Source organism: Lepisosteus oculatus, chromosome 9, assembly GCF_040954835.1.
Source record: "Lepisosteus oculatus isolate fLepOcu1 chromosome 9, fLepOcu1.hap2, whole genome shotgun sequence".
NCBI classification, from domain to species: Eukaryota; Metazoa; Chordata; class Actinopteri; order Semionotiformes; family Lepisosteidae; genus Lepisosteus; species Lepisosteus oculatus.
Genome location: NC_090704.1, coordinates 18,042,450 through 18,058,052, shown reverse-complemented (window position 1 = coordinate 18,058,052; position 15,603 = coordinate 18,042,450). Strand labels below are relative to the sequence as shown.

Here is a 15,603-nt window from a genome sequence, read left to right as displayed (position 1 = left end):
ATAACACAATATGTACCAAGCTTGAAAAGCCATGAGGAAAATCCTACACTTTGCACCCAAATACGCAACAAAACCACTATGTTGGGTTATTTTTCTTACTAAAGGGCAGCTTGTTCTAGGAAGGAAGCCTGAAAAGTGGAGGATTAGTAAAGGAAAATAGAGAAAAAAATGATAAAGCTAAAACTAAAACACATTTGAAACAAATTTACAAGGCAAAAGAGTGGGATAAAATACCGTTATGAAAGCGAGAAAAGATTATTTCCTTCGGCGTTAAATCAAACAAAAGTAAAATTTGAAACAGATTTTAAATCCCCATGTGAAACCTGCACTCAGTCTTTCCAGCTTTCTTATTCATTCTGTAAGATTTCATCATTTGGCTTCTCTGAGCCAGGGGAGACCCTAGTAAAGAAGCTCTGTCTCTTACTTAAGTCATTAAAGGCTAAATATGTTTTCTTCAATCCAAAGATTTAGCTTATACTGTGGATTCATAATAGAAACAAGAACAGTGACTAAAGTTTCTGTTTTGTCCTCTTCATCCAGACTTAAACCAACCAAAAAATACATTCTGCAGCCCCACATTAATGGGAATTTCAGGTGTGCGTGTGATAGAAGGGATTAATTTTACATTTTAAGCACTCTCACCCTGTTTCTTTTACCTTATTGTTTTTTTCAAAGCTCCTTGTCAGTTAGGCACATGCATGTGGTTTCTGGATGTGTAAGTGATTAATTCAACTAAATGAACCACACGCTCCTTATGAATAGTCTGTTTGGGTGTTCTGGTGAAGAAGTCACGTTAAAATGTCATTAGCCGTGCTAATACAGCGCCATAGAGTGTAGGTGTCATTGTGAAGAGCGGCTCTCCCCGTCCCACACAGACAGCCCCCGCATCCCCTCTCAGGCGAGAACTCTCAATGTTTGAAGTGGCAAGAAAGCAGCAGGCCTCCTTGTGCGTGATCACAAGCCCTGTGACAGATCCAGTAAAAAAGCAAACACAGCTCAGCAGGCCTTTTAAGTATGTGTCAAAGTTAATACTTTAAAATAAAGCTTTACTTTATTTTCGAAAATGAACATGAATATGTAACAAATACATCTGAAGGAAAAAAGAAAATAATGTCATATTTGAATGGAACACTACAGTCTACACAACTTTTCATCCAAAAGACTTTACACATTTCATCCACCACTCAAGTGAGGCAAATTGCTCAGTAAAAGAAAACAAACATTGTTTGAAAAATTTGGCAACTAATAAAATGAGTGTGCAAATAAGGCTTAAACTCATTACTTTCTTATTTGTGGTTTTTGAAATATATATATTTTATATTTTTTTAGTTTAAATGCATCTTTGCCTTGGTCAGCTATGCAAGAGTCCATTTCCAAACAGATCTTTGCAGTTCCAAGAGGAGCACATCACATAAAACAAACAGATATGTAAACAAGTGTTACTAACTAACTGTAAAAGGCAAGTACTGTCAGGCTCTGTTGTTTCAAGTCACTGAGCACTCATGACTTCAAGCTCTCTAAAGATACACCCTATTGTCCTTCTTTTTTCTCTGGAATCTGCAATACCAGTTTTTGAGTGGAACAGCACTCCAATCCAGCATTCAGAACATCCCACAAGGCGTATGATGGCAATTCCGTGGTGACTGAATAATGGGCACCACACGCCTTAAAGCTAACTTCCTCCATTCACAACATATGTAGTATCGGTCAAAGGCCTGCCTACTGGAGAACAGCACTTCTTAAACTACACAGTACATCTGGCATTGTTACAATGTACCATATTCTGTGAAGCAATAAGTTGCAGCAATTTTCTATCTAGTAGCATAAAACAAAAAAAAAACACTTTCATAGAAAAAAACGGTAGTATGCTGCAGATAATAAGTAACCTCTAGCAGACTTAGCCAATCACCAAAACTTAGCCAAAACTACTTTTTTAACACTGGAAGAAACAACAGGGACCAGTTTCTTTTAGTATTCATTATTCACCAAATAGATTGAGGTTTTGTGAAATAAGCAGCATTTTGTATCTTATATGACTGAATGCAATATTTCTCAGAAAAAAATCAGGACACACTAAGATGTTTTTTTTAACTTAACTGTGAAGATGTTGTTCTTCAAATAGTGAAGAAAAAACAGAGTGCTGGCTTTATGTACCACAAATAAACATTTTTAAAAAGTGATCTCTGTTTTACAGCTTTTTTCAATAAGACAAATAACATAAAATATTGTGAAATACAAGGAGGATGCAGGAAAGCAAGTCATAAATAATACCATCAAAAACAAACTTTAAATTATAAGGATCATTTACCAAAGTCATTACAAAAACAATATTTGTTTGCAATAATGTCACAAAGTTGCCTGGCTTTCTAGGTTTCCATTTACTGCAGAGATAAAGCGCTGATATCTAACCACACTTGAGTGCTCTGCAGTAATGTATGTCACTTCATTGTGGTGTGTGTGTAGGATCTGGGAGGCATATGAGTGTGTCAGCATGATAAGGTGTGGTTTTTAATGCAAGCATGTATGCTTGCCAGGCAGGGCCTTCTCATCTGGAGCTCCAAAAGGTCACAAAACCATCAAGCGCTGGATCCCAAAACCACTATGATTAATTCACGGCTGGTTTGATGGAGCTGCAACCTAAACAAGCAGTACAAACCACAAGAAAAGGTGCAGTCACTATTGCTGCAAAAGTACACGTGTGGTTCTGTTTCCTGGTGTTTTGTCTGGGAAACCCGAAGACCCAAAAGCGCCACATAGGGGTGGGCAGCATGAGGGGTTTTTACACGTATCTTCCTGAGCAACTTTAAAGGTCACTAGTCAGGGGGGTTTTCACAAGCGATGCTATCAGATAAGCGAAAAAGGTATCGCAAGTCTCATTCAAATCCAAATAACCACAAGCACTTAAATACATTTTTAGAAGGGATTCAATTCTACATTGTTTTCAAGCCGTAGCATCCAGTCCTGGACCTGGAGGGGCAGCATATCTGACAATTTTCCCGGTCCTGTTAATCCAGTATCCAGGTGGTTTAACTAAAAATGAATACCTGCAGACACACCAGTCTTCCAGGTCCAGAATTGGACACCCCTGTTTTAAAGATTTAATATTTTAGCAAAAACCCTGATGCCAAATTGATTATATATTTTTAAACTTCTTACCTAGTGCTGTACTGAATGTTTTTACTTTTTCTCCTTTTAAAATGATAAAAAGCACAAAACTTTTTTTTTCCAATAAGCCAAAGCCAGCAGTAATTTTAAACCTGGATTTAATCTTAAACAATGGTAGAAAGCCAATTCTCAGAAAAGTGGTTGGACACTGGATGCAAAATCATTCCTAAACAAAACACAAAAACAAAACAGGATGAAAGAAAACTTTCTATTGATTCAGGTCTGTAATAAAACTAAATCAGGATGAGATATTCATACACATATCATATCTAAGCCAGTAGATCAAAAGGTTAAAAAGTGGATATTTCAAAGACCAGTCCACAGGCATTAATGATCATTAACTGATTCCTCCCGATCTCTTCCTTACCTATTTTGAAATAATTATCGACCAGCAGATCCTCCAGACCAATGGCTGACCAGAAGCTGTGGTCCCAGCCATTTTCTGAGGAGTAGGTCCATTTACAGATCAATGTACAGAGAGACCTGCAGGAAAACCAGAAAATGTTAAAACATTGGCAGAAACATCGCATATCACAAAGAACTGATTAATGGACTGCATTAATCACAAATGTAGAAAACACTAGTACTGAAAAGTGTAGTACTAATGCTGTAGGGTAACGTAACTGTTCCACATTTTGGTAATTTCTGAGTAACAGATGTTGAATACAAAAATTATTAAGCTCTTAAAGTTTGATCCAGTGCAGTATTTCTTCCACATGTTCCATCTCCCATCATATATTTGCATTGTCAAACATTCACAGCCATTTTTAGGGTCACCTATTCAAAATTCATTTTCATCAGGGTGTTAACAAACATAAAAGAAAATGATACTGCTTTTAAACATTGCAACTTATACTCAAACACTGGAGGAAAAATTACTGTACATGTATACTGGCATGCTTCAGAAAAGAATAAACATATTATACTGTACAATAAAGCTGCTTATGGCTGTGATAAAGTTCATATTTTATAAACAAGTCTCTGACATGAAAGTTTTGGAAGTCACATCAGGTACAGCACATCTCCATTTTGTATATTCAAGTACAACAACTCTGCAAGAATGACAGTTGGTTTGTTAATGGCTGGATGGTTTGTCCTTCACTTATTCAAACAAAAGCCTGGTAGACTGGCAATGACTGAAAAAGAGAAAAAATTCAGGGATTATGATGATGTTTCTATAAACCTGGTTGGAGTCTAGGCCTCAAAATGTAGTCAACATAACATAAACCTGAGCAGTGAGATTATGATCAACAACAGTGAGCATGCTCCTATAGCCTGCATTAACAGCCCATCAACTCATGATGCTATTAGGACAAAAATGCTCTTTTTTGTCTTTTAAGTAGTTCTTTTAAGTAGCTCTCACTAAACACCTTCTGATCTCTCATTTACATGTGCCTTAACATACACAGAAATGGGATTCCTGAAAAAACACCAACCCTTTGTCAAAATTCAAGAAACTGCCATCCACATTTATTTACAAATTCCAGTTGTGCTAAACATCTTGCAGCTGTAGAATCACTCAAATGTGAGTAAACGCCTAGTGGTATCTGTGCTTTTGATGGAATTTTCAACAGAAGGTGAGATGTTTAAGAGTTGCCATGTTAAAAAATCATTTCACCAGACAACAACTCATTTAGAAATCAAAGATCAGCCCACAGTTGTAAGAAGTGACTGTGGCTTAAGCTGAAGTGAAAGCAATTCTGTAAAGTAGTCTTGTAGAGAGCACCAAATATATTCCACATAGAACGGTTGGTGTCATTTCACCCTATAGTTTAAGATTTAAATTTAAGCTTGCCAACCCCTGGATAGAAGAAGCCACACACTTCCAAATGTAAGTATATTGGCATTACTGTAATAATAACGTTTATCCATCCATCCTTTTTCTAACTGCTTCTTTCAATTCAATTCCTGGGGAGCCGGAGCCTATACTGGCAAGCAACTGGCGCAAAGCAGAATACACCCAGGATGGGACAACAGCCCATCACAGGATTCTCACAGACATCCACCAGAGCCAATTTATGTTATTATATAATATGTGTTATTATTTATGGAACATGTTATGGACTGTTAGAGGAAGTCCAGAACACCCAGAGGAAACCAACACAAACACAGGGAGAACATACAAACTCCACACAGATACAGTAGTACTCCAGATCCGGAATTGAACCCTGGGACCCAGCACAGTGAGGTAGCAATGCTAACCACTCTGCTACGGTTGCTGCTGGAAGTGGTGTTAGTGGGACCAATGGGGGGCACCCACCCTGCGGTCCGTGTGGGTCCTACTGCCATAGTATAGTGGCGGGGACACTATACTGAAGTGGGCCCCGTCTTTCAGATGAGACGTTAAACCGGGGTCCTGACTCCCAGTGGTCATTAAAGATCCCCGGGCATTTCTCGATAAGAGTAGGGAGTTATCCCGGTCTCCGGGCCTAATTTACCCCTCAGCCTTTACCATGGCCTCCAAATTGTCCCCATGTATGATTGGCTTGCACTTGACCTGCGATGGACTGGCGCCCCGTCCAGGGTGTACCCTGCCTTGCGCTCATTGCTTGCCGGGTAGGCTCCAGCTTCCTGTGACACCGTATGGTATAAAGCGGTTTGGCAAATGACCTGACATTAATAAATTGATATTAATCTCATTACTATTTACTCATTACTATTAATCTCATTTACAAATTTATTCTGGAAAATCTAAAAATTGACTTGTTGATGGTCTTTTCCTGGCAAACATTTTTCCGACATCTGATTTACAGATCAATGCGGAAACTTTGTCGTACAGATGACCTTTATAGGAGTATAGTATTTCTTACCAGTTCATGTGTATTCTTTTTACAAATTTCAGCTAGATAAATGTCCAAAGACTAATTAATTCCCCAAATTTACCCCACCTCTGTGGTCACACTCCTGTTTATAGAACAAAAACTTTCATTGGATTCTTCTCCTTTGAGAACCTTTGCCAACAGTCTACCTTTGCAAACTGACATACAGGAGATTGGGCAAAGACAGTAGGCAAGAAACAAATACTGCCCAAATTCCCATTGCACCGAGTTTCTTCTTTTTCAGGATTTTAAGACTATTTGGCCAATCTACATTACAGAAGGGGTTGCTATTAGTTAAGATTCTCATCTAGCCATTTCCTGAAAAAAGCTAGAATTATCAGCTTTGACAATTAGCAGGTTACACTGTTCCAGACTCTCACAATACTTTCTGTAAATAGTATCTCCTAGTTCAGTGCACTTCCCCATATTTTCCAATTGTGTCCTCTGTTTCGCATTTCACTGTTGATTCTTTCTCAGCATCTTTAAAGACTCTGAATACTTGAACCAGATCCCCCCACAGTCTTCATTGTTCAAGAATTAAAAAGACCTTTACCCTGTAAGTGCCCTACAATCCTTTATGCCCAGTAAAAAAGAGTGGCAGCACATCTCTGGACAGAGCAACAATATTTTTTCTAATGTGTTAAACAACACTGTATATTGTAAATGAGGTCTTACTATTTCAAAATAAAATTCAACATAATATTAATCAATTAAGCTTTTACACATTTAACTAAATGTTCTAATATTCTGTTTGACTTTTTATTGCATCTTCATGTTTTCATTAAATGTGAATGATGTACTGTATAAAAAACAATGTTTTTTAAAAGTAACTTCTTCAAACTCAGTTTTGTTTTTATTTTAATAACTTATGTTTCTTCAGTCTGCACTTGACAAAATTAAATTGTCCACCTAAGGTGACTGCCCAGTTTTTTGTGTTAAAATGATGTTTTTGGAAATATTTTTACATTTTTAAATGTACAGTATCAACAGTATTTGCTAATCCTCCTATTTTTGGTATCATCTGAACCCACTAGATACTGTACTATACTGTACTAGATATAAAGATACTATACTACATCAGAATGTAGGTCACTGATGTACATTATGAAGATTGGTGATCTTAATACAGATCCCTGTGGCACTCCACTTAAAACATCTGAGCATTCACCTTGAACTCTTTACTCTCTGTTCTCTATCCATCAACCAGTACTCTGTATGTAAATACAATAAATGCATCAATTTGAATGTTCAACCCTGAAGTCTGACAAATAGTCTTTTATGAAGAACCATCTAAAGTCATCTGAAAATCTACATTTGCCAAATGATATACTGTTTATATTCATGAGTACTGCTGCTTGAACCTGAACTCTTGACCTAACTTTTCTACACCCATGTTGAGTATACCCAAGATCCCTACTGCTATACAGATGATTACATAGTTTGTGATCTGATTATTGAGTAACTTAATCAGATTATAAAGTTATTTTTTGTATACTTTTTTAACTTAATAAAACCATTTGGGCAACTGCTTCCTAAAAAATCTAAAAAAAACTGCAATAATAATAAAATAAATAATAATAAAACTTTATATAACATTTCAAAATAACCTTGACCTTGCCTTAATTTTTAGAAAAGACTAGCATAATAGAAGCATTTCCTCTGGTCAGTTCTTTGAGAAACTGAGAAAACCAAAATTAGCTATGTCTACAGTTTTATTTTTGGCCACTTCAATCCCGATGATCTTTTTCCAAATTATGGGATTTTTTAGGTTAAGCAATATTAAACAGTGAGGTTAAGCAGTGTTTGTGGCTCAGTATGTGACCCTCTTCCCACTGGACCTGAATTTCCAAAACCCAGTATGTTCTAATATGGTGACTTGATGGTGATGTAGGAGATGCCATCTTTTGGACAGGATATTAAATTGAGGCCTTGACTGTCACACCCCACACTGTCCCTCGCAAACGCATTACATTCCCAAACCCACTGTTTCACAGTCTAATTTCTAATTGAACCCATCACATTCCAACAGGCACTGGATCCCACAAATTCTCTATCCAACCACATCCCTTTCCCTTCAGTATTTAAAGTTCCCTCACATACCAACCCATGCTCAGTATTGAGAAACCTCCTGTAGAATTATTTTGTGTGTTTCTAAGCCTTTTGACTGACCTCCTGGTACCAAATCTTTACTCCTGTCTTTTGACCACGCCTTTTGGATTTTGTTTTTGGATTATCTTTTGGATTTCCCTGGTTACCGGACTCATTAACTCTCTAATTGACCAAACCCCTGGATTATGTCTTTGGATTTCCCTGTGCTACTCCACATTCTGCGGGATTCATGGTTATGCATAAGGATCTTCCTATTCTACCAATCAGTTTTGTGACATTGACTACCTAGACATTAAAGATCCTATGAGACCTTTGGGAAAAGTTAAAATTGAAATGTTACCCCCAGTGAAATATCACTCTGTGTTTGAACAATCTGGCCTATCTAAAATTCCTCCTTAATTCAAGAGGCTGCAGCAAATACTCCACATGATTTGATGTACTATATACTGGGACTGGAGCATAATGGCTGCTATGCATCACCTACATGGTAGATTAAGTTTTTTGTCTTCCTATATGTGAAGCACAGACATCCTTTGGAATTACATGCATTATATTCACCTTAGTATGTTTTAGGGTGTCGTTCAAGACAAGTGCATTGTGGGAGAGATAGTTGAGTGCAGATTATTGATTTTAAAAGGTGGGGGCTGCGTATCAGTGCTAGATAAAATCGACCTCCTATAGCAAACAGTTTTAGGAGGAAAACCACTACAGTAATGCAAGGACTTTTTAAATTATTGTCATAGAATGCTATGGTTCAGTCACCATGGATTTAGAAAAGGTCTTGCTTAAGTAACTACTTAAGAGTTTTTTAAGACAGCAATAACAGATATACAGAATTCAGAACACAAATACGCATTTAAGATTATCAGAAGGATTAAAAAAAGTTCCACATAAAATATTAAATTTAAGGCATTAAAAATGTAAGGTATGGTAAGCTAGATAAAGAGATGTAATGAATGGAGTGACTCAGGGATCTGTATTAGGACCACAGCTTTTCCAGATGTATAACTCCGATAGAGACTAGGAATCTCCAATGTTGGTCCTAGATAGCCACAGTCCAGCAGGATTTATAAGTCACCATTAAAAAGTTGGTTTCCAAACAACTAGCACAATTTCATTATAAACACTGAAGCAGGTAATTTGCTCAATTATGTAGTTTAAAGCTCATTTGAAAAAAATAAATAACAAACACTATAGAAGTAGCAAATAAAATTGTGAGATGAAAACTGAAGACTAGACAACAACAAAAAAGATTACAAAGTAGTCCAGAGTTGAAAGTAGCAAAATCATATAGTGTAAATTTAGGATGGGAAAAAGCCAGTAGGAGCTACTTATAAAACAGACATAAATGTGTATGTTGACAAACCTGAAAGAAAGGTAAACAATGTTGCAATATACTGTACAGACAATAGTGTATATTAAACTAATATTTAAATTTATATTTAAGAATGTTACATTAACATTTTACAATGGACTTATAAAGTTATCCTAAAACATTGTAAGTTTGTTAACAATGTTATAAAAAAGGCACTGTCTGAAAAAGAACAACACAGTACGTTCTTGCATTCAAAAGAATGCTCTGCACTGGCAAGTTCAAAGAATTGACACTTCTTTTTAGTCTTGAATAGGGAAGACTACGATGGGGTCTGATTTTGAAATCTCAAAATACTCATTGCTGTTCAGTCATTGACAAACTCAAGCCAGTTGATGTCTTCAAATTCATCATAGGATAAGCAAACCATAGGATACAAATAGAAATTATAGGGAAGTGTATTTAAAAGACCAGGAGGCACAAATTCATTAAGCTTTCAGTTGCAGTATCTTATTTGGTATATTTGCCCTTTATTTATTACTACAATTTCCTATGTCTGATAGTTTAAGATTGAGAGGCTAGATTATTTGCAGTTCTGACGTTTTAGGTTATGTATTCTGTATGTGTATGTTAAGCTTCTCAGAATTTAATGATAAAAGAGGACCTAATCTGATAAGCATCCTTTTACATGATCGGGAATACGGACTGCAGATAAAATTAGCAAACGCATGCTGCCTTTAAATTTGTCACATATATTTGAAAATGGTAAGAAATATGAGTAATAGCATGTTAAAACATGCACAATAAGTACAATAAAAAAGCTATAGGACTGAATATACATCCAGTATTATTGACTAATACACTTATAGGATCATTCACAAACATGAGGACACAGCACTGTGATGTGAGCAACAGTGTAATCTGCCATGTAAAATGTACAGACTTTACACACAAAGATACTTTTGTGGTTAAATTTATCTCCCACAGTAGCTTTTAATATACTGTATAACCACTCACACTGAAAAGTAATCATTGGATTCCTCTGTGGTGATTTACATCAATGCATTAAGGTTGGTATTTCAACAGGATCTTTATAAAGTACTTGAAAATATGTTATGTAAAGGAAACTGTATATTGTCAAAACTGATGTAGTTTGTAATTGAAATGAAAGATTACTTCAACAGAATTTATGTATAAACAAAATAGTGATTAAATATAAAATTAGAAATATAATATTTCTAATAATATAGATATAGTGTCTTCCAAATGTATTCATACCCAAATTAAATATGAACAAAAACACCAAATAGCAGAAAGGGATTTACGTGTCTCACTTAAACAATTCTAAGAATGTTATACTCATAATCATAACACTGTACAGTAGCACTGCACACAGCAAAGTCATATTTGTCATAATTAATGACAGAAAACAAGATCGTCACATTTATTTACACCTCTAAGCTTTCCGTTAAATACAATTCAACAAGAAATATACAGTAACATTCTGTGATTTGAAGTGTAAATGAAGCCTTAGGAACTATATAGAGGCCTCTGTAAGTCTCCTGCTTCCCTGGAGAATAAAAAAGGAAATTAACGGAAAACATTCAGTTCCAGCACACAACATCATGGTCAGACAAACCTTCAAGGGCTGTAAGCAAATGGTCATTGACCGTCATTAGTTGGGGGATGGCTATAAAAAATCCTTACAAAGATGAATCTACAACTTTCTATTGTAGTGTCTTTTATTATGAAATTGAAGGCTACTCTCATAGTAGCCATCCTGCTAGTAGCACCATGGGCTGTTTGACAGGTGGTTTTGGAGGCAACTGTAACTCTAAAGGCTACAGTTGGTGTTCTTAAACTGTTGAGAACTGTCTCACATTGCCATTTGTTTAGGATACAAAGTGTCAAAATTTAAAAAGAAATGTAAATAAAAAGCAAGTTTTAGTGCTTTTGTATTAAAAACAAAAAGATGTGACTCAAAATTGCCAAACAACAGAAACAGTGTATTTTGGTTAGGTGAAATGAAGATTATACTTTTTGGTCATGTTCATCAGCACTATGAATGGCATAAAGGATAGGGGAAAACTCCACAAACTCCAACACAAAGCAGGACATTTTGGCCAGACTCCTGGTTCTTTCTGCCAGGAAGCTCAAGCTTGGCAGAAAATTGACATTCCAAAATGACAATGATCCAAAGCAAACATGAAAATCGACAAAGGAATGGTTAACTGCACACAAAATAAATGTTCTCAACTGGCCACCCCAATCTCCAGACTTCAATCCAATTGAACATTTGTGATTCTATGTCTTCTGTGATTCTAACAAGATGGCAGTGCCATTTAATAAAATCAAAGGATCTTGAGGACTCTATATGAAGAAATGTTTATCAATTTCTTAAGTGCTTGAACCTCATAGCAAACTGAAGGAGGTATTTATCCAAGGTAATGCCTGCCAGAGAAAAAAATACAAAGTACTGTCTATAGAGATGTGAATAAATGTGACATTTGTGTTTTCTAGACTTAATTCATTTATGATAAATATGACTGCTTTGAGCAATGCTACTAAAGTTACTGTATAGCACTGACAGAATGTTTTGAGGAAGAAAAATTATTCAAAAATTAAGTCTTTCTCTTATTTGATGTGTATAAATGTAGATGGAAGTATATATACAGTATTGATGGAAAAAAGAAACGCAACATTTTCTGGAATGAGAATACTATAGTTATAGCTTATGTACTTTCACAAAAAGTTGTCAATTTGTTTTAAGCCCTCTGACCAGCAATACAGCTTATGCAGTGAGGCATTGCAACTTGCTAATCACTCGAAATCTCGTTAGGTGCACTTTTACCCAACAAGGTCCAGGTGGAACAGTTATGCCTGATCAGGTCACCTTAAAAAGGGTCTTAATTCAAAGCTTAGGAAAAAGGCCACACTTATTTAGTTTTCTGTGCATTTCATAATGCCTCGAATGTCACCAAAAGCAAGGGAGAGGGCCATTGGCATGCTGCAGGCAGGCATGTCATGTGCCAGCGTTGCCAGACACTATGGAGTAAGCCACTCCACTGAGTCCTGACTGCAGAGAAAGTTTCAGCAGACCGGCAGGACAGATGACCGTCCAAGATCCGACCACACCAGAGCAGGACCGACACATCACACTGGTCCATCTGCGAGATGTTTCAGATCTGCACCTGTACTGCTGCTGAATCTGCCAGCAGACACAATATCCGCATCAGTGACAGGACAGTGAGGCTCCATGCTGCTGGCCTTAGAGGATGGCGACCTGTCAGAGGCCCTCTGCTCACACCTCCTAGACGTCACACCTAACTGGTTTGGGCCAGACAGAGGCTGCGGTGGACTCGTCAGCAGTGGCATCAGGTTGTCTTCATGGATGAGTAACTCTTCAGCCTGTTCCACACAGATGGGAGGGCCAAGTTTGAAGGAGGAGGCGTCGCATTTCTTTTTTCAATCAGTATTTTTATCAGATGTAACCAATTATTGAAAGAATATTTTTTGTTTCATTTTATTCAGCCTTAGGCTAGATGCCTATCTTTACTCTCTGTAGACAGTGGCTTCTTTTGTCCTCTCAGTGTAGCTTTTGAGACAGAAATAATGCCTTCCACTGGTACAAGAGGGAGACATACTGTACTTGTACTGATACAGCCTGATGCATACAGCATTCATGCCCACACTTTAACATAATTTGGCACATCTATCAATTCATTATTCTTGAGTAAATTTGCAGAGATGTGGTTATATTGCTGTATCATGGGAAATTTCAGAACTCCTTTAGAATCTGTGTTGTGCAAGAGCTACCTTTTCTAACATAATGTACTGTGAGCTATTATTATGTTACTGCTAGCTATTACTTAACAAACATCCACTGCAGGAGAAATAATCAAAGAATTACCAATAAATATATGCATTCTTGCATTTCGCATTTTAGACCAATAACCTATGGGATGATTTTTGGAGTACTTGGATTAACTTTGTGTTATGTGAATATTTCCTTCCAAAAGTATACAGTATGTTTGTAAAACTAGAGAGCTTCTTCAGTTACAGGTTCATCATTGTGACCAACACCTGCAAGCTGTGCTAATTAGATACAATTCAAATTAAAAAATAATTTCAGGAACAGTTTATTTTAATTTTAATCAGCTGTTTTGTGTACTTCCTCTCTTCTTCCATCCTTCATTGATAAATATAGAATTACTATCTTTAGCTCAGGTACGTCTACATACAGTACATATAGTATATAAATAAAAAATAAAGTAATTGATCAGAACAATAAGAAACCAGATGAATAAAACATTGGTAGATAATGTAGTCAATATATAATGCCGTACAATTAATGTAGGAGTCTCAGAAATACACTAATATGTGACCACATCAGCATGCAAACAGCATTAAGAATATCTGTGCTGTTTTATACCATAACATATGCTGGACATAAACATATGTTATAAACATGCACTTACTTCACTCATAGAAATGCATTCACTCATTCAGAAATTCAAAAGTATCAGTCAGTATGTCTGTGTTCTGACATGTAACAAGATGATATTTTGGCATATTTGGCAATGGAATTGATGAGTGTGGAATACTGCTGCAGATTGTGCACGGAACCATTTGTGCCCTTGAATGGTCATATCCCAAAGATTTGGTTGTTTCCCCCCATACATTTCAGTCTTTCAAGTATCACTCCTTCTGGTGTTAGCAATAGGAATATTTCTTGACTTAGGAGGCTGTATCTTCCTCATTAGTATAGTGGTGAGTATCCCTGCCTGTCACGTGGGAGACAGGGGTTTGATTCCCTGGCGGGGAGTCACTCTTTTGGGCGGAGCGGTGGCACTGTGGCTAAGAATCTGTGCCTGTGGCCGGAAGGTTGACCGTTCAAATCCCGCGGCCGGTAGAGGAATCCAACTCCGTTGGGCCCCTGAGCAAGGCCCTTAACCCCAACTGCTCCAGGGGCGCTGTACAATGGCTGACTCTGCGCTCTGACCCCAAGCTTCTCTCCCTGTCTGTGTTTCATGGAGAGCAGGAAGACAAATTCCTAATGCAAGAAATTGTATATGGCTAATAAAGTGATCTTATCTTATCAATAAGTGAACTGCTGTCTGAGAGAGACAGGAAACCATTATTACACAGTGACTGAATACATTTAAAACTGTAGTTTGCATAATAATTGTCTGATTTGCGTTTTGGACTGAAATTTTGAAGGATGTCTTCTGTGGCATGTATTTCTTTTCAGCAATAAAGGCCCTACAGCTGCTGTACACAATTCTAATGTCAGGACTCTATATAACAGCTACTGTATGTATCAACTTTGCACCCATACCATACATAACATACAGAGCATATGGTTATTATACAGTAATCTATGACATTTGAGACTATGCTTTGTATGATTTATATCTCGTTTTTGTTTTGAATTTCCCGTTTAAGCACTGTAGTTAAATTATTTTATGTTTACATTATCAACTACAAGATAAACTTTTGTTTTGATTTTGTAGAACACAATAACAGCTGCACAGTCAATTTGTTCAACAACAATACTGTTTAATTGTCCTCAATAAGGTGTGATCTTCACATGGGTTCTAATAAGTGAAAAAACACTCCATTCCTTATGTGCTCTATACACATATACAGTACAGTCATAAAACCATTTTTATTAGTTCAAAGTTAAGAACTGAGGTTTCTTTTTTAATTGTTTTGTTCAGCTTACACTGTTTCCCCAAGGAGGGAAAAGTGACTTATTAGCCACAGACATTCCCGACTGAATGTTTTCAATTATCTGCAGCTAACGGAACAGTCTGGGAGAAGCAGGAGAAAACCTTTCTGACAAGTGTGAATGAAAGGGAAAACCCAGACAGCAACAAAAATAGAACCTGCCATCTTTCAGACACACCAGGACGCTTTAATAACTGCTGTCTACGACTGACCCCCCTAACACCACCTCCCCTCCCCACATCAATGTACTTAAAAATAATCAAAAAAGTAAAACAAAATGTTCATTTTCTCAGGTTCGAAAATAATTAACATCATAGGACAGAATCTGTTAAAAATTAATTCTGTGAATAATTCTGATTATTCAAATTTTATACTAGAAGACTTTAACAAGTGTGTAGACTTATACAATAAAAACACTTGAAAAGCAAAACTATTTGTAAATCCATTTAAAGTTCAAAACAAAATTAG

General features: G+C 36.6%; 1 protein-coding gene across 3 annotated transcripts in view; it reads right to left on the bottom strand.

Moving 5' to 3' along the window:
• Positions 1 to 15,603, bottom strand: part of fggy (FGGY carbohydrate kinase domain containing) — a 91,643-nt gene that overhangs the window by 56,415 nt on the left and 19,625 nt on the right. For all 3 annotated transcript variants that reach the window (XM_069194223.1, XM_069194224.1, XM_015355778.2), the window contains one exon: positions 3,533 to 3,648. In XM_069194223.1, coding sequence (XP_069050324.1) covers positions 3,533 to 3,648 — 116 coding nt within the window. The remainder of the gene's footprint in view (positions 1 to 3,532; positions 3,649 to 15,603) is intronic.